The sequence below is a fragment of the Giraffa tippelskirchi genome, chromosome 10, assembly GCF_054371585.1.
Source record: "Giraffa tippelskirchi isolate mGirTip1 chromosome 10, T2T-mGirTip1v1.2.pri, whole genome shotgun sequence".
NCBI classification, from domain to species: Eukaryota; Metazoa; Chordata; class Mammalia; order Artiodactyla; family Giraffidae; genus Giraffa; species Giraffa tippelskirchi.
The window spans coordinates 136,956,754-136,979,247 of record NC_137284.1 but is presented as its reverse complement, the minus strand read 5'-3'; the positions used below and the strand labels follow the sequence as shown (position 1 = coordinate 136,979,247).

Genomic DNA, 22,494 nt, shown 5'->3' with positions numbered 1-22,494 from the left:
GGCTCCAGCCAGACCAATGCCACTGCCGCTCTCCTCTCCACTCCCAGATGTGGAGTCGGAGCCGCGAGCCCTCTCTGTTTCTTTTGTCCTTCAAGTGTTAGTGGCTGTTGTGTTCAAATATTAGTCTGCCAGGTCAAGTCCTGTTTAGTGCTAAAGCAGAAGCACCAAACATTAAATCAGAGCACACTGCTGAAAAACCAGTAGGACAAAATTATATATATATAATAGAATATTACTGAGCCTTGAAAAAAGAATGAAATAATGACATTTGCAGCATCATGGATAGACCTTGAGATTATCATACTAAGTAAATTAAGTCAGAGAAAGACAAATATTAAATGATACCACTTTTATGTGGAATCTAAAAAACAGTATATGTGAACTTATTTACAAAATGGAAAGACTCACAGACATAGAACACAACTTAAAGTTACCAAAGAGGAAGGTGCAAGACAGACAAATTAGGAATATGGGATTAACAGATACACACTATATATATATATATATGTGTGTGTATATATATATATACACACATATATATATTAGATAAACAACAAGGATTTACTATACAGCATAAGAAAATACATTCAATGTCTCATAATAACCTATAGTGAAAACTGAAAAAAGAATATATATGTGTGCATATGTGTGTACACATACTTTACTGAAATTAATATACCTGAAACTAATACAATATTGTAAATCAACTATATACTTCATTAAAAAAAATAGAATATTTCTTCCAAGACAACTTTAAATGTCAACTTTCCTTACAGATTTATATCGAAACAATGGAACTTTTTGGAACCTTTAGCCAGAGACAAAGAGAACGTGCAAAAGGTCTTACCACTTTCTGCTAGAGCAGCAGCCACCTCGTTGAGGGTGGAATAGATGTTGCAGGCAGCCCATCGGCACTGTGCTCCCAGAGCTCCCAGAGTTTCCATAAGCACCTGTATTAAAGAGAAAGCAGGAGATGAGAAAGCATGGGCCAAACAACTGGTCAAGGAATTAAGTTTATATATTTGACAATGAGAAAGTACATTAGGAATAACTAACACCGATAATTTTCAACTTGTGCTTTACAGAAACTTCAGCACTTTCAGAATGGGGCAAGAGTTGAAGGTAGGCATGAGGAAGGCTCCCACTGAGCTGTATGCTTTTACTCATTTAACCTATTGGTCCTCCCTATAAGATTCAATTAAACCAAGGATTTCAGGGCCACTTCTGTTGCTGCTAAGTCGCTTCAGTCGTGTCTGACTCTGTGCGACGCCATAGACGGCAGCCCACCAGGCTCCACCGTCCCTGGGATTCTCCAGGCAACAGTACTGGAGTGGGTTGCCATTGCCTTCTCCCTTCAGAGCCACACATCTTTTTAAAAACCACCAATTTATAATTCTGCTTCTCTTTAGGACGTAGAAAGCCAAAAGAGAAGCTTCCACTCTAAAAACAAGAAAAAGCTGCATAATCTACAAAACCGTAACTTTTCTTGAGCCTATCAAAGAGCCGAGGTCATAATGCAACCAAGGAAATCCAGAGAGTGGCAAATCTCTTCAGGGAGAGAGAGAACACAGTTTCATCCTTGTCAGAGTGCAGGAGGAAGAGGTGGCTGTCATACAACAGAGTAAGAAAAAATTAACTAAAATTTTAGTGAATTAGTAAAGCCTGAGTGTGGGAAAGTATCAATATGTCAGTTTGGAACTTCTGGTGGCCTGAGCCACAATGAGATTTCATACTCATGTGAAAGCTCTTTTCTAGGGGCTTCCAACCAGAGCTCACAAGAGACTGGGGGCAGGGAGCTGATTGCCTGTGCTCAAAGATTAGCATGAAATCTGGGCACTTTCCCAGTCTTCTCTCAGAGGAAGCAAAAGTCCTAAACTGTAGCAAGAAGAGCAGGAATTATGCCTGCCATGAGGGACAAGACGAAGACCCACTGCTTCTGGGGGAGGGTAGAAGCAAAAACTCTCTGCTCCTTGGGGAGTAGCTGAAAACCCTCTTGGACCCAGGACCCTACACTGATACAAAGTAAAAATCCACTGCCTCTCCAGGAGGGACAGGAAAATATCTCTGCTCAAGACCTACCACAGAAGAACATTGGAACCCACCAAAAAAAGATACCCCACGTTCAAGGTCAAAGGAGAAGCCACAACGAGATGGTAGGTTGGGCGCAATCACATTAAAATCAAATCCCATACCCACCAGGTGGGTGACCCACAAACTGGGGAACAATAATACCAAGAAGTTCTCACACTGTCGTAAAGGTTTTAGGTGCCACACCAGACTTCCCAATGTGGGGATCTGGCAAAGGGACTGGTAATCTCCAGGGAATCTGACTCTGAAGGACAGTGGTATTTGATTATAGATCTACCACAGATACAAGGAAAAATTTGGCTGTTATAGACAGGAGTGGTGGGGACACTGAAAAAGTCCTATCTTCACAGAGGCCGACCTAAGACTGAGATTGGACCAGAAAAATTTAAGAACCCCAACCGCTCTCACTATGAGCCTAGCTCCAGAAAACAAGGAGCAGAGGGCTTCTGCTGCAGGGGGGACATACACTTGAAGAGAGAGCCCCGCTGCGGCAAGCATGTGCAGAAGCAGCTGACAGCCTGCGGAGGAAGCAGAAACACTGAGAGCCCTTTGGCTTGGAAGAATTTGTAGCCTTCGGTATAGAACAGAATTGAAATCCAGACCAGTTCATGACAATAATGGGAACTAACATACTACCATTCAATATAAAAGTTCAAGACACGCCAAAAAAGGGAAAAAACCCAACCCATAGTCAGGAAAGAAAGTATTCAAGAGAATCAGACTCTGAGATAAGCTAATGTTTCATCAGACAGGAACTTTAAATATGATTATTATATTTATGTTGAAGCAGTCGAGTGAAACAGATGAACATCCATGAACAGATAGAGAATTTCAGCAAAGAGATGGAAACTATAAAAAACAAGTCAAATAGAAATGTTAGAATTTTTTTTTAAGGTATCAGATTTAAGAATTCTTTCATTAGACTTATCATCAGAATGGGCATATCTAAGGATACAATCAGTGAACTTGAAGATAGATTGATAGAAATCACCAAACTGAAATAGAGAAAGAAAAAAAGAGTGGGAGAAAAATCAGAAGAGAGTATCTAAGATCTATGGGATACCATCAATGGTCTAATTTACATGTAACTGGAATTCTGGAAGGAGAAGGAGAGAACAGGGCAAAAGATATATATGAAGAGTTAATGGGCAATTATTTTTGAAAATTAATGAAAGAGGAGCTAGGAACAATACTATTAACACTCCAGTAGCAAAGAGCACACTAGTGTACAGATCCACTAAAGGAAAAGGGACCAGCGCTCCATGAAGAAGAGGCTGATTTCAGAGATAGGAGAGGGAATGTACAAGATGAGCTTAGATCCTCTTGTACCAGAAGCAAGGAAGTGCTCAAAGAATGAAAGGGACATGTCAAAAGATAAGGTACAGAAAGCAAGATTGAAGGGGTTCCTTCTGGCCAAAATTTCAATAATTTTTATCATAATAAATAATGATAGTAATGGATTATAATCCATTAAGTGAAACAGGAAACAATGACTCCATACAAAAAAAAAACAAAAACGAATGAATAAATGGAAAGTTTGATGAAGAATGGGATATTCACACAGTTTCTTATATTTACCTCACAAAATACTTATTAATTACAAAGGGGGAAAAATAACTTTTACAATAGAAAAGTCTGACAGACACCACCTCCATTAAAGGATCAAAATGAACATGAGTTATGGGACAAATTGAGATCAAGTGCCAACTGATAGGATTAAGTGGGGAAAAAAAAAAAATGCGGCATAATTTCCTACCAAAGGTATATAACCTGAATCTAATAATGAGGAAGCATCATAAAAGTCTGAATTAAGGACATATTGCAGAATAATTTGTCTATAATCTTCAAAGTGTCAAGGTCATGAAAGTCAAAGACTGATCAACTGTCCAGCACTGAAGAAGACTAAAGAGAGATGACAATTAAATGAGACATATAACTAGTGACTGGATCCTTTGGTTATAAAAAGTATTTGGACAATTAGTGAAGCTCAAATGGGACCTGAGGATTAGACAGCAATTATGAATCAGTGTTAATTTCCTAATTTTGAATGGTTGTATTCGTTGTATAGGAGAATGTCCTTGTTTATAGAAAATACACACTAAAGTCTTTGTGGAGCACCATCAGGTTGGCAACTTACTCTCAAATGGTTCAGAAAATAAAAAGTTATCTGGTATTGTATTTGCAACTTTTCTTTAAGTATGTTTATTTCAAATTGAAAAAAATTATTATAATAAATTTAATCCACTGATTTAATCCTGACTTATCTTCACTTCAATCTGTAAGATGGAGACAGGCTTCTTTTTAAGAAGGTAGTGTACCACCCCACTGCTTTGATTAAGAGTTATTTCAGCAAGGACAAAACTTTGTTGAAAAAGTTTTAAAATTTCCTGATGGTGCTTAACTTTGGGTATTGATAATTTTCATTTTAAAAAATTTGTATTTTCTAATATTTATATACTAAATTAAAACTCTAATTAGAAATATGCTCTAATTAAAAAAGAACACTTGCAAACAGCTCCACTAATGTAGGCAAACCTCCTCACATAATTTATCCAAGGTCACATAGTAATCTAATAGCAGAACTACTCTAATGTCTTAATTTCCTTACCTTTCAATATCTGATCTCATTTTTTTTCCTCTCCTGTTTTGCTTTTCACCTTAAAGAATTTCTGAATTGCTATAACTAGGATTTCTGAGTGTGTCAAACAAAAGAATCATACTGAAACTTACCTACAAAGCAATATACATTAACTAGAAAAGTGACTGGGACCAAGAATACAAGAGCTATTTAAAGAACTATGAGTCAAGACTGCTTGCTGGCTATCAGGGCTCAATCAGAAGTGCAGGCAGGTGGAAGTGAGAGGGGGACAGAGCTTAGAAGCTAGTTTAACTTGACTTTAAATCATTACTGTTTAGAAAGAGTAGCTAGGAAATCTGATTGGAAAGAACTATGGAAACACATCTAAAAAATATAAGTAGATCCGAGTCTTAATGAATCATGGACAGGAAACTGTTAATATGATAGTTATTTCTAGAGCATAGGATTATAGGAGACTGTCTTTCTATATTATAGATTGTGGTAATGCTTGAATGGGCTTCCCCAGTGGCTAAGTGGTAAAGAATCCACCTGCAATGCAGGAGCCACAGGAGACCTGGGTTCCATCCCTGGGTGGGGAAGATCCCCGGGAGAAAGGCATGGCAACCCACTCCAGTATTCTTACCTGGAGAATCCCCATGGACGAGGAGCCTGGCGGGCAACAGTCTATAGGGTCACAAAGAGTTGGACATGACTGAAGTGACTTAACACACACACAATGCTTGAATATTGTAAAATGATCATGAACTACCTTAGTAATCAGAAAAAACATAGAGATTAGAAATAAAACAAAGCAAAATTCCTTTGTAATTGTTTTTTAAAGGATAAAGAAAAATGTGGTGAGGGAACAAGAAAATAATAAAATTGGTAAACTAATTTTGATTACTCCATTCAGGAAAAGAAAAAAAAAACTCTTGAAGAGTGGTAATATTCAGTGAGCTAAGGGGTAAAAAGGAAACTAGTTGTAATTTAGCAACATGAGACAGGACAGAAGCACTTGCTATTTTAAGTCACTACACTGAAGTCTCATGTCCCTGACTGGGAAAGCCCAAAAAAGGTTCCAAGATGGTTTCTGCCTTGATTCATCAGTCTACAGCTCCAAAAAGAGTAGTTTTTCAATTTATTATACTAATTTTGGGTCGCCAAGGTACTTTTCCTCAGAGAACATGTAACCCAGAAAAGTCTCATAGGGAAGATGCTAGTAGCAGCTGCCTGTGTCTTGAGGAATCTCTGCTCTTCTTAATAAGTAATGTGAATATATAAGTGTTGCACTTAGGAGACAATCTTTTGGAAGTTAATCTAGCCATACAAGTGATCTGGATCTTATAAATCCTATAAAAGATTCCAGACAACTTCTCAATATACTAATTTCCTGTAGTGGTCTCATTAGGGTAGGCAACTTAATATGTACTACAGCTTTGATGATGACTCTAAGTCAGTGGTTCTCAACAAAGCAACTTTGGTAGACTGTGGGGGCATTTTTGGTTGTCACAATAATTGGTGGGGGAGTGTTACTGGCATTTAGTGGGTATGGCCAAGGACCCTGACATTCTGAAAGTGTAGAACAGGGACTTCCCTGGTGGTCCAGTGTCTAAGACTCCGTGCTCCTGATGCAGGGGGCCAGGGTTCGACCCCTGGTCAAGGAACTAGAATTCACATGCTACAACTAAAGATCCCACGTGCCATAACTAAGACCCCTTGCAACCAAATAAATAAATAAATATTTTTTAAAAAAGAAAAGAAAGTATAGGACAGTCATCTAGAACAACAAAAAAAAACACAACCCCATGCCGTATCTGGTACAACTTTCAAATGTGCCAATGAAAAGTTCACATGAATGAGAAACCTATTTATAATGATCTGAGTTTAGAACTTTACTCCACTTTACATATCAACAAAAGTATGGTTGTAGTTTTAATACAAGAATGCAAGAGTTTTCCTAAGAATGCAACAAATGTATAAATCAAGAGAAAACGCATACTTTTTGTTGCTGTTGTTATTCAGAAATTTTACAAAAAGTTGTTTATAATTTCAGAAAATTATATAATCTGGCAATATTGCTCTGATACTCTGGAACCAGCAACACATTTCTATTATATACATTTATATCACTCATTCAAATAATGCTATAAGTACAAATATCTGACTATACTTGTACTTAAGCACTTAAATACTGAAATATATACTATTTTATTATAAGTTACTTTCCTTTCATTCTTCTTTCATACTTCAGTAAGATTTTACATTTATTTTTTAAAATTACATGTACTTAGCTATGTTATGTCTGAATTTCATTTCAAAAAATACGGGTGCACTGCAAGCTATTTTTTAATGGAAAGGGGTTCATTGAATCTGATGAAGGTAAAAATTATGGATCTAAACCCGTCATGGTAACCCCAGTTCCCTGCCAGGACTGGTGGGGCATGAGCATGTGATCCAGTTCTGCTCAATGACATGACAGAGTGTTCTGGAGGACCTCTGGGAGAGGTTTCCTTGCTCTTGGGAGAGAGGAAGAAATGGTCCTTCTTCCTCTTCATGTCCATCTGGGATGGCTTGAAGAGCTGTCACCATCTTGCTATCAGCCTGAGGATGAAGTGAGCACAGAGACAAGGCAGCTCCAGAAGAATCACAGACAGGTGAAACTGAAGCCCTGAGAGCCTTCCCCTGAAGCCCACCTTGCCGATGGACTTCTAGCTATGTAATGTAATGAGTTTCTTTATGCATAATCCAGGTTGAATCAGGTTTTCTCTTATTTGCAGCTGAAAGGAGCCTACACAGAGATGCTGGCTAGAAATGACACTGGAAGGGAAGGCAGGGGCAAGCAGTAGAGAATAGTGGAGAAAGAATAAGTTTGGGAATCAGATATGTTGAAGTTTAAATCTTGATTCTGTGGTTTACTAGCTGTATAATGTTAGACAAATTACTTCAACTCCCTGAGCCTCAGCTTCCTCATTTATAAAATGGAAACAGGAATATGTGCTTTCAGAAGGCCATTACGAGGGTTAATGAACTAACACTCGTTAAGCTTTTAACCTAATGCTTGGCATGGTGCAAGCCCTCAATAGCTGGTGGCTATTATTAACTATTGTTACGTGGAGAAAGGAAAAGGACTTACAGCAGTCTGAGCAGTGATGTGTGTGCAACCCACAATCTTGGCTCCAGCCAGAGGTTTCTCTCCTTGAGCTCTCTTCCGCAAAGCCATCAGTGCTGGCATTTCTGAAAAGGCCCAATACATACACAGCAATATTAGAGAGGGGGGTGAGAGGCAAAGAATAAACAGAAAAACAGGTACTCTCTTAAGATAAGACCCTTCCCGATAAGGTTCTCTGTTATACTAGTTTTAGGTTTCTCAAAGGATCAAGATACTGATTTTTCTGTTATAAGGGATTTTCAGAGGTAAATACTCCAGTGTTTGATTCCTGTATCTCAGTCCCCTCATCTAGTCTCTCTCCCCTCTTCTTTGTACAGGGGTTCCTTCTAGACCCACTAGAGTTTACTCCCTCCCTACAGTGTTTTCTGAACTCATATCTCTTTTGTTATAAGTTTCCTTCAAAATCACACTGAAATTTCACAAACTACTAGACCCCAGGATATAAAAGAGAATTAACATAGACAAAAAGACACAGGCAACTCAAGAAGAAAAAGGCGATTGCTTTCAATACCTTGCTCAGCAATTTCAATTTCTCTTCGTCCAAACTCTGCCTGTTTGATGTTCTTGACACAGAAGTCACTGTTCCCCTTAGAGTTCTTTTGCTGTTTGTCTCTAGGAGAGGTCTCATCATCAGAGCTATCTGTATATGAAGCCGCTGGAAAGACAGAATAAAATACCTTCAGGGGAAAAAATGGCTTCCTCCATAACCCCAAACCATAGAGTGAACCGAGGCTCTTTTGCAATCAGCACCTTATAAATGTACATGTTTGGGAAGCACTTAGGTGGCGCTGAGCAACTGTCTCAGTCATCACCTATCCACAGTCATCACCTGTGGAAAGTGCTATCCACAGGTCAGAAAAGGAAGCTGAGAGAGGCTGCCAAAGATATTCCCCCTGGGTAGCATTAACTTAAACTCTAGGACTAACTTTATCTTCAGAACATGAACAGGTCCTTGAAAATGAAGAAAGAGGCTATTTCACGGTAGCCATAGGTTCAAAGTCTTAATTCAAGATCATGGTGATTAACCTATGGGTTTATGGGATCCTAGCTACCCTTCTCTGTTTGCTGCCTAAATACTGATGTAATTTGTGTTTTAGTACAGTAGCTGAACAGATAAGACTTAAAAAACAAGGAATCCATGAGAAAATAATTAAGAACCACACAAAAAGTGCTTGTCTGACAAAACAGAGCTTTCTTTTTCAAGACTGGCTCTGATGAGGCTGAACTATGCCTGTAGACCCAATTAGACATTGACAATGAAGTATTCAGTGTGCTCTCCCTCCTTGCTGGCCTTAGTGGGTCCAGCATTAGGCATTTGAGATTCCCAAAGAAGCAGATAAATCCTCCTTCAGTATAATTAAATGCTCTAATGACTAAGCCATTTAGCAATATACACTTGAGGGTGGAAGGTCTAAGACTTCTGACTGTGGCTAACAGGCAGCTGTCGTTCTTCCCACGTTTGAGGTCTTTTTAGTCTTCATAGAATTCTGTAGTTACTAATCATTGGCTGGATAATTTGAAGTAATTTCTTTCTTTGATTTACATTTAAGTTCCTGAGGATTGTTTCTTCCTAAGTAGTCCTCAAGGTTTTGGGGTGGGGGGACATAAAGCACTGTCTATATAATATAAAGCATTACATATATCTCAATGAGATAGGAAGTACTTCTTTCACTTTTATGGGGAGAAAGCTGCAAAAGTTCAGAGCTCCTAGGGTTGCCTGATCTGCTTATATTCAGAGAATTATGGCATTTCTGGGATTTCTTAGCAAAGGGTCTATCTCTGGGAGGGCTGGAAAAGGCAAGTCTGACCTTGCCTAGTTAATCAAGCATGGTGCTACATAATGTTTGGGCAGCAGGGACCCAAGTGTCTCTCTTGGAGCTGGAAAACTGCCCTAGAGCAAAGTCCTAACACAAAGCAACAAGAATGAACATGGGCACCAAGGGAGGTGAGGGAATTAGTAAATCCCCAAAGGGATTTTTGTTCTTGAAAGGAGCTAATCTGTACAAAAAGTCTATGGTTCTCCCTCCTAGGGAGTAAGAGCTCAAAGTACCTTTGGCAACAGAGCCCAGAAACAGTTTCCTGGGCAGTCATCTGTTTCACCAATCAATACTCAGAAATGGCTTATGAGTTAGAAGCTTAAGGGAACCAGGCTTCTGCCCCCTGAGAGAAGAAAGATAAATATAGCCATCTTAATCCTGATCCAAGTGTATAGAAGAGTTGCTTTTGAAAGAAAGTGTTCACATTCACAATATCCTGAAATGTCAAATCCTTTTCAGAGCCATGATGATTTTTATGCTCTTTATTTGTTCTGGAGTCAGAGAGACTTTGCTCTGGTTCTGGGTATATAAAGCAGAGGTGATAACAGAATCTGGTGGCTAATTCATTCATGTATTCAGTCACTCACTCAATTTTTATTGTACATCTACTGTGTCTCCACAGTCTAAGTGCTGGAGATACAAGATGGATATGGATTGTCTTTGCCTTCACAGGATTTTCAGTCTAGTAGGTGAGTCAGACATGAAATAACTAATTACAGAATCGATCATTTAGAGTTCTTCTTTCCACATGGTTGTAATATGTGCTATGAAAAAGACTATATAATAGGCAGACATGATTTGTCAGAGTCAAGTTGTTGAGATTAAATAAAATAATGTAAGTAAAGTGCCTACTGCAATACTTGGCATAAAGTAATTAAGCATGCAGTCAATGATACTTGATATTATTACTGGCTTTTGCACATATTTTTAAAGCACTAGTTCTCTAGTGTGTGCATGATCAGTTGGGTCCGACTCTTTGCAATCCCATGGACTGTAGCCTGCCAGGCTCCTCTGTCCATGGAATTTTCCAGGCAAGAATACTGACTGGGTTGCCATTTCCTACTCCAGGGATCTTCCTGACCCAGAGATCAAACTTGAATCTCTTGTGTCTCCTGCACTGGCAGGTGGATTCTTTATGCTTTTATTCACTAACAAATATAAAATCTTTCAGGGTTCTTACTTAGCTTTAGGATTTTGAATGGGAAAGGAATGACATACATACAATATTATTTAGCAGTTTCTTTTTTTCTACCTCTGTCATCTATCAATTTACCCAAGCAGCAGGTGGTTGGCTAGCAGTGATGATAAAGGTTGAGAGTGAAGTCCTACTCTATCCAGAATAGCTCTCCTCTCCTATGCCTCTTCAGCTTTCAAGGATGAGCCAGGTAGGAAAAGCCAACCAAACAGCAACAAAACCTCCAAAATTCTCCTTTCAGAGAAGTACTCAAATTTTTGGCTTAAGTTGTTTCCTTCCAACTCAAAGAAACAAATTATTATACCATTTCCCTTTTCTAAAAGAAAAAAAAATGGTATTTTCTTTTCTTAACAGCTGTCAACCAGTTATAGTTAGTTCAACCATTGTTTTTCTTTGAGCCAAAATGGATTTGTTTTCAAAGAGCCCTTTATACAGATCTTTGTTGTCTAGACTGTACTAATATGTGAATGCAAAATGGCCAACAGACGTGGACTTAGAGAGGGTTATTTTTGCAAACACAGTGGAAAGATTATTCCTGAACTAGCATAACATTTATTTTTTGAATTAATAACTCATTTCTGCCAATGTATTTAAAGTAGCATATTCATGAAAATAGTTGAGATAGCAGTCAAAATTCTCCCTAGGAAAATTTGGAGAAATTCAACACACATGTACACACATGCTTAAACAGTTTCTACAGCATTTGTAATTGTCAGCATACTTTGAAGCCCAGTGTCATAATTTAATTAAAAATGAACAACTGATAAGATAATAACCTAGTGAAGTACAGGTCTGAGACCTAAGCTTTTACTTTACTTCTAATTGGTTAAGTGACCAATTTTCAATTTATCCAACCGCAAAATAGGAGGTATAACACATCCTCTCTCTCCCATGCTGTTTCCCCTAATTCCCATCAGAAGAATCTTATGAATAAATGAGATAATCACAAAAGAAGGGTTCAGTTTCTAGGTGGAAAAGTAATACAAAGTACAAAATAACTTTATCATGAGATGTTCTGTTTCATATCTTAGGACCAAAACATAACTTGTTGAATCACTCATCCACAACTGATCCCATGGAACATGCATATATGCGTTCTATATCTCAGACTGATTAAGCCTTTCCTCCCAGCAGCTGTGATATTGTGGGTTATTGCCAAGAGAAGAAGAGACTCCTGATTGAACTAGTCCTATTAGAATATTTTAAATCAGGCAGTTCCTCCTGGGCCCAGTCTAGTCACTTGGTAACTGAATAATAGTAATGACCTGTGTGTCAAGGTGCTGCAGATTTCACTGATGAATAACTTTAGAAATATGCGAAAAGCCAGGTTAGCAATCAAAATACAGAGCAACGAAACTTTGTTATTTGGAAAAAATCTGAAAATACTTCAAGCTTTAGAAGAACCAGTTACTATGAACTAAGGGACTTTAGTCCTCTTTCCTTATCCTTAACCAATTAACTCACTGCAAAGACAGCTTTTTCAGAAATATATCACCGAGAATCATTTGACTTTCCAGAAAAGTCACTTCTATTCATTTCTTTAAAAGGGTTTTGCACTTACAGGAAGTTTTTAGAAGTCATTTTTTTATAAAATAATTTCAAGGACTAATATAGCCCTTTTCAACATGGGTTCCACTAGAATTAAGCCCTACTGTCTCAAAGCATCCATTGAATATATGAATAAACTTCTCTCCTATACATCTAGAAGGGAACTAGTTATGAACCATCCTTTTCTATGTTCTGCACTTTACAGGAGGAACCCAGTTGAAAAGGCTGGAAGGTGTTCCTAAATAAAACTTAATATTAGGATCACTAGGAAGGGAGAGTGGGCCACAACCTTAGTAAGACTTTAAGTATCTTCAGCAAACAAGCACTTTGGATAGGAAGGTACCCTTTTTTGAAATGTCATCAACCTTCTTCTAACTTTTCACATACATGGAGTTTACCAGAGTTCTATTTCCTTTATAGGGATGTCAAGTAGTATAATAAGAATGTCTCCGGACACATTTCCCCAGTGTTTATTTGTTGAGCACCTCTCATGTGTCAAACACAGTTCTAAGTGGTGGGAAGAGAACAACACAAAAGAGATAAAATCTCTGCTCTCATGGATCTCATATTCAAGTAAGGGAAGAAAGACACAATAAATTATATGTTATATGATAATAAGTGCTATGGAGAAAAACAGAGAAGGAAAATCTTATGACAGGGAGTATTGGGTGCAGTGACTATACAATTTTAAAAGAGCAGCCAGGATAGGCCTCAATGAGAAGGTGATCTTTGATTAAGAACTGAAGGAGGCAAGATAACACAATGAGGGTATTTTAGAGCATTTCGGCAGAGAAAATAGTAAGTGCAAAGGCCTCAAGGCAGGAAAGTGTCTGGCATAACAAAATAACAGTTTCAAAATAACAGAAGGACAGCACAACTGGAGTGAAAAAATAGCTGGGGGAGGAGGGAAATTTGGAAAATTAGAGATGTGATTAGAAATATAATGTGAGGGTGGATGGTATAGGGCCTTGTAGGCCACTGTAAGAACTTTAGCCCTTAGAGTGAGACTGGAAAGCCATTGGAAGGTTTTGAGCTAAGAAGTGATACGACCTGACTTATTTAAAAAAAAAAATGAATCTGGCTGCAGCATTGAGAATAAACTGAAGAGGGGCAAGGCTGGAAAGCAGCAATTCAGTTTTTAGGACATGGGAGGGTTGAGATACCTGTAAACATCCAAGTGAAAGGACTGAACAGGCATTTGAATATCTGGGGCTAATGTGCAGAGAAGAGATTTGGGCTAGAGATAAAATTTGAGAATCAAACACCAATACGTGGTATTTAAAACTATAAGACTGAATGAGTTCACCTGAGAAGAGATAAACAGAGAAGGGAAGAAGTCTAAGAATCAGTCTTTGGGGCTTTAACAATGTTAGTTTCTATAGTCAATTAAATTATAACATATGCTGAAAATGGGTTCCACGTTCTTATTGACATGCACTTGCATATCTTCTCATATTTAGAAAGCTGTGAATAATTCTGTTATTCCTGGCTTTTCGTTTGATGAGTATGAAGCTTTTTCTGTATCACCTCATTTAACTTTCCCATTGCCTCTGCTACGAGCATTGCAGGCGTCAAGAGTTTTCCCGGATCACACAACAAATCAAACATTGATCAAAGCCTAGAAACTAGGTCTGTCCTAACTCTCAGTCCAAGACTCAAGGCAATAGGCAGCCCCATCCATAGTTGTTTAAAAGGGTTTGACAATTGTTCATGTGGAAACAAGACAAGGTAACAGTGTGTGTGACACAGCTGCAAAAGAAAAGGAACATAATCTTAGGTTTCATTCTAAAAGCACTGAGTTTATGGAAATAACACCTATTATAGATTATTTTGGACCATACCTAGAATATTATATTCATAGGCATATATTTTTAAAAGGACACTTAGTCTGGAATATAACCAGATGAAGTTAACCAGGACAGTGGGATGCCCCCAACTCAGGCAACCAAAACTGAGGATTTTTATTTCTAAGTAAAACCTTTAAATCTTAGAGGTTGTATAAGAACTTATTGGGAGCAAAACTACTAGATTAAGCAAGGATCACCCTATGATCTAAAATGCTCCCAAAGAGGCCAGATAGCCATTTGTCAGGGACGCCACCAAGGCAATTCCTGCATTCAGTGGGAAGTGAATAACTGATCTTTATTTTCCAAGTTCCAGGATGGTTTGACTCCATGCTCTGGAACTTAGTATCCTTAAAGGGATACATAAGGTTTTACTACAGAAATGGCAATGTCACATAGTTCAACCTAAAAGGTCTGACTTTTCCAGGATGACATGAGCCAGTATCACTCACCAATGAGCAATACCAGGCAACTACATGTTCACTTAGAAACTAAAGGCATCAAACTCACTCTTTACCATGTACATCAGTTCAGTTCAGTTCAGTCACTCAGTCGTGTGTGACTCTTTGTGACCCCATGAGCTGCAGCATGCCAGGCCTCCCTGTCCAACATCAACTCCCAGAGCTCACCCAAACTCATGTCCATTGAGTTGGTGATGCCACCCAACCATCTCATCCTCTGTCGTCTCCTTCTCCTCCTGCCTTCAATCTTTCCCAGCATCAAGGTCTTTTCAAATGAGTCAGCTCTTTGCATCAGGTGGCCAAAGTATTGGAGTTTTAGCTTCAACTGAAACTACCTACATATCCCTATGTACATAGATACTTTGTAATTATCCTCCCAGCATATGGGGGTTCTGTGGGAAGCTTTTCTCTGCAGGAGCATAGTGGGAAATATGGATCCAGTATAGGGAAGAGATTGAGCTGGAGTTAAAATTGAGTACTGTTATTGTTTAATTTCAGTATTTAGATAACATGCACAAACTCAAGTGTTTAAATTGTACATACTCTTTTACAATTTACATTTTCACAATTATTACAATTTCCAGAGTTTTATTAACTAGTTCATGAATTTTCAACAGCTATTGAAAATTATTTAATTTATTTTACTTAATTATTTATCATTCTGCTGGTTCTTTCAGCAGAATAAAATAGTTACAAAATTCAGTAATCCCTAGGGATTTACATTCTGTGCTTTATATTATTCAGTTATGTGAGGAGAAACATAAAAAAAGAAATGCTAATGTTACGAGTGTAAATAACAATTTACTCAACCTAAAAGTTACAGGGTCTCAAACAAGCTTTCTTCAACTTTACAAATACTACTTTGCTATTTGTGTGAAAAACAAAATTTTAGGTCACGATGAAAATTTTCTAATGAATATTACTATTTATAATGTGAAGAGGTAATTAGGCCAAACATTCAGCTTCCTATCACATTCCTACATAAGAGCAAAATAAAATGGCTCCAGATTAGATCAGACACATACTAGGTACTGCTGCACAAATAGTTACTGCTGACAAGGGATTCACAAAGGGATTCATCTGGCATTAAACTCATCAGGCCGAGGACCCATGCATTGGAATTAACTCACTGCCGAGGAAGGAAGGAGTAACAAACAATACAATATCACAGCTTAGAAGAGAAAGTGAAGGGCTCACTTCAACTAGCTACAGTGACTTCACTGTTTCTCAGGGCATTTAAGATTTCCTAGTTGAAAGGATGAAGAAGCCCTCTGTAATTTCCAAAGAGTAGAAAAAACAGAAGTGTTCACATATGCTGCTCAATGAAGGTCAAGGGTGAGCAACATATCCTCACCCTTTGAATAAATCAGACTCAGTTTCCTTAATCACTTTCTTCTGTCTTAACTGGAAGAGCATGCCTCTATTAAGCTCCACTCTGAATCCCCAAGGGAAACCTAAAGATTCCACCTAGAATTTTGGTCTAAATTTCAACTGAGAATCAAAGTGTTTATGCCAGAGCACAGGCTTTGATTGTGCTTAATTAGCTTTAGATAGACAGGAGGGTCCATTGACCATACTTAATTAGCCTCCACAGGTGGGTCCAGAGCAGTTCAGTCCTCACCTGAGCTGTAGCTGTCAGTCGATGACTGGGAAATCGAGCGAGACAGAGAGCGACGTCCAATTTTGGTGGGACGTTTATTGAATTCTTGCTTCTGGTCAGCAAATTGGATCTGCTAAGAAAAAGAATTCTAGTTACATAAAGGAAAAGAACATCCATTTTGAGATAGCAAATCAATGCTTGCATTATAGGATCTTACTTTCCCTCTGATCTGTTTGTACTGACCCACATATGGAATCTTAAGAGACTCATTGGAGAAAATGATTTTTCATTCTTCTCTGTTTCTATCAAGTTTAAATCCTTGAACTACTCTCTATGTATCTTTTGTGATAAAAGGGAGAATGGGATATTCTGATTAAAATAAATGGTTAGAAATTGAATCATACTCAGCAATCCTTTCTATAGTTTCACTGAAAATTAAAGCTGGAAAGAATCTTTGAGACTATCTATTCCAATCTTCAGGCTTCCCAGGTGGCTCAGCAGATAGAATCCGCCTGCGAAGCAGGAGATGCCAGAGACTTGGGTTCAATCCCTGGGTAGGGAAGATCCCCTGGAGTAGGAAATGGCAACCCACTCCAGTATTCTTGCTTGGAGACTCCCATGGACACAGGAGCCTGGAGGGCTATAGTCCATGGGGCCGCAAAGAGTTGGACAAAACTGAAGCTACTGAGCACGGACATACACATGCCAACATTTTAAGATACGAAACTATAAGATTAAGAAAGGTAAAGTGACCTGCCTTAAGATTCTCAGGAAATACTATGGTATAACGAGAAAAAAAAAAAAAAGCTTTCTATTCACACAGACCTTTCTGGAACTGCATTCAAAGCCTGGTTATGCCACTCATTAGCTGTGTGATGTTCATCAAGATGTTTTGTGACCCCTATTCTTCTCATAAATACAACAAAGATGAAAGTATTTCAAAAGTTTTAGAGAGGGTTATACAAAACGATGTATGTAAACTGTGAAACTCAGGAGGAGATTCAATTCATCCCTGGCTCCCCAACTCTCACCCTACAAATTTTCTGTTCTCATAACTTGCAGGTAGTCATTTTAGCTTTTCAAAGGCTTTCTAAAATGCATCAATTAGCTTTTCGGTACTAATAAGTATAGTAAACATTAAGTTATTATTTTTAATGTTTGGTATCACAATAAACCAAAAGCTACAAGGTTGATAACTTATTAATTATAACAGATGTAGGAGTAGATAACTAGACTGAATATGTATAAAACTCAATACTCCGGATGTTGCATTTTGGACAATATCTGATAATGACTTTCTTGCAATTTTATCTCTTTCTCCTACTGTTGGAAGTTCCAGCTGATACTTCATAACACTTTACAAGTCAAAGTTTGTTTCATTAAGTAAATATCTTTTCTTTTTCTATTTCCCTAATTGAATGTTTGCATAATTGTTTAGATTATTCTGGATCCAACTGGCATGGAGGTGGGGAAAATCAAAGATCTGCCAACTGATTCTGCCTTTCCTGATAAAAAAGATGGTTGCTTACATGAAAGCAACAACTATTGGCTACATTTCCTGCAGTTAGAGGTAACTATCGAGTCATTTGAGTATTCAGACCGACGCCAAATCAATTAGCATGCCTTTTAGGGGAATTCATAGCATTGTCATAGCTATTGTTGTTCAGTCGTGTTTGACTCTTTGGACTGCAGCATGCCAGGCTTCCCTGTCCTTCACCATCTCCTGAAGCTGTTCATAGCTTTAACAACTAATAAAGCCTGCATAGTACTTTAGAGTTTGCAAATTGTTTTACAGCAATTTGGAAATTTAGGAAAATTCACTAGGTTAGAAGCATTTCCCAAAATGAAAAATAGCAAAATTAATTATTTTACTAAAATAGCAATTTATTCCAAAAAGAGAAAGTGCCCTTTCTGTGCACTCCCATGGAATGTACATGCTCCCATGTACCTCTATCATTGTACAAACTAGGCTCCATAAAGGCAAGAGCTATGTATATTACTCATCTTTATATCCTTAGATATAAACCCCTGACATAACAGTCAACCTTATGTCAAAACAATGAACCTTACCCTATCTTCACAGTCTGTACTTGACTGAATATTAAGTAATCATAAATCAAGTCTAAAGTTAAAAGAATTTTTAAAGGGATAACAAAAGTCAGGGAGGGGAGGAAAGTGAGTAAGAAGATGAGGAGGGGAGTAGCAGTCAAGCTCAAAACCCTGGCTTTCATTTCACCAACATTCTTCAAGACAATGATATATCTTTATTCTTTTTTAGAAGCCCATCTAGGAAAATGAGTTGTCATTGGCTTTCCAAAGGCCATGATAAGTCATTAATTTCAGCAGAGCCTACTTTTACAAAGTGGAACAGACAGACCCTGCCTTAGATACATACAACCCCCTCCCACCCACACACCACTAGAGGGGGCCACTCTACTTCTCTAGATTTGTAGGGTTGGAGAGGATGGGCACACATCCATTTGTTGTTTAGTCACTAAGTAATGTCCAACTCTTTGTGACCCTGTGGACTGTAGCCTGCCAGGTTCCTCTGCCCATAGGATTTCCCAGGCAAGAATACTGGAGTAGGTTGCCATTTCCTATTCCAAGGGATCTTCCTGACCCAGGGATTGAACTCGAGTCTCTTGTGTCTCGAGCACTGGCAGGCAGAGTCTACCGCAGAGCCTTCAGAGAAGGCACACATTCATTTCCCCCAACAACACAGCCATCTAGGTGCACCATCATCTTAAACCAGTTTCCTTAAACTGAGTTCTCTCCTCTATTAAGCTCCTCACTATTTACAGTACTTCCTCCCACCTAGGTCATGTTTTGGCTTTTTTTTGGGCAGCACCTTGCATGGGATCAAAATTCCCTGATCAGTGATGGAAACTGTGCCCCCTGAAATGGAAGTATGGGGCTCTAACCCCTGGCCCCTACTAGCCCACCAGAGAATTCTTGAGTTTAAGCTATTTTTTGGCACTAAACCCTAGGCTATATAGGCTTTCTCCACTCAGAGACATAGGGTTCTAAATCTTGTTACTTGCCAGACACTGACCTCAAGCTTCTTTAAGACAGAAGAATATTAGAAAGAGGCTAACCACTTATATAGAATAAGCTATATAATTTCCCCAAGAAATAAATGCTTATCTTTTACTGACAACCCATCATCCCTGGTGCCTACCTCCCATCAATAGTTAAAGTGCCGTTACATTTTTCACTCTTACTTGTAATACAGTAATCTCCCCACCCCAGTTGGGGTACCCTGGTAGATTCTACCCCTAACTCTTCTACCTTAACTGAAATCAAAAAGTCCTTTACTGGACCCCTCATTATCTGTTTCAGAGAAGATTGACTAATTCCAACAGGCTTCAAGGCAAGGAAGGGAAAGAGATTGTAGAGGAGCAGCTCACCTTATGCCAGAAGAAGGGACGAAAGCAGGAAAGAAGGGGAAAAGCAACTGGCCTTTTACAATAGTGGCTATAGCAGCAGCAAGACTGGTAAATAAGAACTTAGCCTCACCTGGGCTTTAATCCCAGAGTTGCCATTGACAATGTATTTCTTCTTGCTGCTCAGCATAATGACAATACCAGCCCTACAGCCACCTCTCCAGTCCAGGGACCCTTGTGGCTAGGCCTTTAAACTTTCCTCATCAGCAATTCTGTTGGCTCTGGTTCCAGCTAGTTTTGTGTGTGTGTGCGTGCGTGGTGGTGGTAGTGAGGGGGGGTTCGCCTTCCCTGGAAACCCTGAAGCAGCTCCAACAACCCCTCCAGCAGTAGAGCCCAATTTAATAAGGCATTTCTGTTAGTGGTTCATCAGCCATTCCTAATTCTGGTGGCTGTTTTGCTTTTATTATTTTTCTTCCCCTAAACACCTAATTACACGGATCCTCTGACCTCTAAACCTTAACAAGTCCCTTGACAAGGCCCAACTTGCACGCACATAACAATAGCTTATTTATATAACTGGTGCACTTTTTTTTTGCCTGCTATAATTAACTTGCTAATTAGGTTCCTTTTTAACCTTACCTCCTCCTTTTCCAAGTCAGATGACTTCAGTTAACCTAGTCTCATTAGAAAAAAATTAACTACAGAGCCACTAAAGCAGTGAGGAATTTATAAAAACATTAAGAAAAAAAAAAAATGGAGCCAAGTACTCAGGCAGGCCCTAACCTACACTCTGTGTCCTCGTGTTAATCAGACTGGGGACACTGGTTTCAGGTCTGTTACCAGGAAAATCAGCTTCCTCAGACCAGTGCTTTACTCTTAACTGTGCACCTTTTCATGCAGGTTTTGACATCTGGTTTCTAGTCCCATCTGAGGATCACTGATTAGTCCAGTGATCTGCTTGCCTTTTTCAAAAACTGTTTCGTGGAAGGTGCAACTACAACAGGGAATTTCCTATTTCCTCAGAGCCCCCAGGGTCATAGCAACCTTGTTACATATCAAATAGTCAAATGAAGGGGTGGCCCTTCTAGGTACACAGAGCCATATACACAGAGCAAAGGGAACAGGGAACTGCCAGGAGCCCAGGATGACAAAGAACCAAGTACACTTATACAGGGAGTTAAAAGTGGTGGGCATGTAGTTGAAGAAAATACAAGAGCTCATTTGTGGAGACTTTTATGCCACAATAAATTCGATAACTTTACAATTCATAAAAATATTCCACAGAAGATATAAAGCAAAATCGTGCACACAAGTGACTCCCAATTAGTCATGAAAAGATGCTATGGGCTAATGCATATGAGTGACCAGTGTGCAGACAGGAGCTGGAGACGTATAGTCCCGGGAAGGCAGATGGACCAGATGAGAAGGGTAGGAGAATAAACCACTGACTATCTATCTAATGAACAATAACGTATGCATTTCTCCAGAGACTATTTCAGTTTATTTGTTTATGTGCTTGTTATTTTCAATAATTTAATATCATTGCTCATCTCCAAGATATGGGAGACTGACCCTAGAAAGAACCGGTAATTTATTTTTGAATTAGAAGATTAAGAAAGGGGGTTAGTGATGTTGACATCTGCACGCCACCAGATGTGTCAGTAAATGGAGGAGAGGTTCATCACTGGAACGTGACCCTTGGAAGTGTCACAATGACAGTGCCACAGAAAATCACCACTGCATGGAACAGGAGTGAGGCAATCTGATTGGGTTAGTTAGATCCCAGCAGAAGTCAAAGATCCTTCCACGTCTAGTTTAATTCATTCTCTGCTTATTTCCTCTGGTTTTCATAATAGATTGTTATCAAATACATATTGATTTTCCCATTAGAAGACAAGTCCTCTGAACCAGGCCTCAGTTGTGAATCATTTCTGTATTCCCCCCAATGTCTTCCAGATGAAAGTGAAAGTGTTAGTTGCTCAGTCATGACTGACTCTTTACAACCCCATGGACTGCAGTCCACCAGGCTCCTCTGTCCATGGAATTCTCCAGGTAAAAATACTGGAGTGGGTTGCCATTTCCTTCTCCAGGGGTCTTCCATATAGATGCTGTTAAGATGATAGCTTTGGAAATTATTTGGAATTGTTCATATTCTTTATAGTTATACCATTTTAAATTTCCTAACTATACCACTCCAGAATTCTTGCCTGGAGAGTTCCATGGACAGAGTAGCCTTGTGGGCTACAGTCCATGGGGTCACAAAGAGTTGGATGTGACTGAGCTACTAACACTTTCTCTTTCACAAAATTCCAGATGTGATTTACAAAATATGAGTGCTCTCTGAGCACAAGAAAGAACATAAAATGATAGATTCTTTTTTTAGGATAATCTTTATTTTGAGAGAAAAGGTCCCTGGAAGAACAGAATAAGGGGAGGGGAATTAATATTTATTAATAGCCTACTATGCATAGGCCTGTGTATCTGCTATTTCTACTGCTAAGTCGCTTCAGTCGTCTCCGACTCTGTGTGACCCCACAGACGGCAGCCCACCAGGCTCCGCCATCACTGGGATTCTCCAGGCAAGAACACTGGAGTGGGTTGCCATTTCCTTCTCCAGTGCATGAAAGGGAAAAGTGAAAGTGAAGCCGCTCAGTCGTGTCCGACTCTTAGCGACCCCATGGACTGTAGCCTACCAGGCTCCTCCGTCCATGGGATTTTCCAGGCAAAAGTACTGGAGTGGGGTGCCATTGACTAATCAGTATAATAGTCTTAAAAAATTGGCATCATTATCCCCATTGACAAATTAGGAAA

The 22,494-nt window shown here is 38.9% G+C and overlaps 1 protein-coding gene across 13 annotated transcripts in view; it reads right to left on the bottom strand.

Annotated features, from left to right (window-relative positions):
* The window catches only part of AHCYL2 (adenosylhomocysteinase like 2), a 192,344-nt gene that overhangs the window by 33,314 nt on the left and 136,536 nt on the right, over positions 1 to 22,494 (bottom strand). For 6 of the 13 annotated variants that reach the window (XM_081531293.1, XM_081531288.1, XM_081531295.1 and 3 more), the window contains 4 exons: positions 16,322 to 16,433; positions 8,347 to 8,490; positions 7,800 to 7,900; positions 848 to 950 (listed from right to left, as the gene is read on the bottom strand). In XM_081531293.1, the coding sequence (XP_081387419.1) occupies positions 848 to 950; positions 7,800 to 7,900; positions 8,347 to 8,490; positions 16,322 to 16,433 (460 nt within the window). The remainder of the gene's footprint in view (positions 1 to 847; positions 951 to 7,799; positions 7,901 to 8,346; positions 8,491 to 16,321; positions 16,434 to 22,494) is intronic. The other 7 variants (XM_081531296.1, XM_081531289.1, XM_081531292.1 and 4 more) reach the window with 2 other exon arrangements.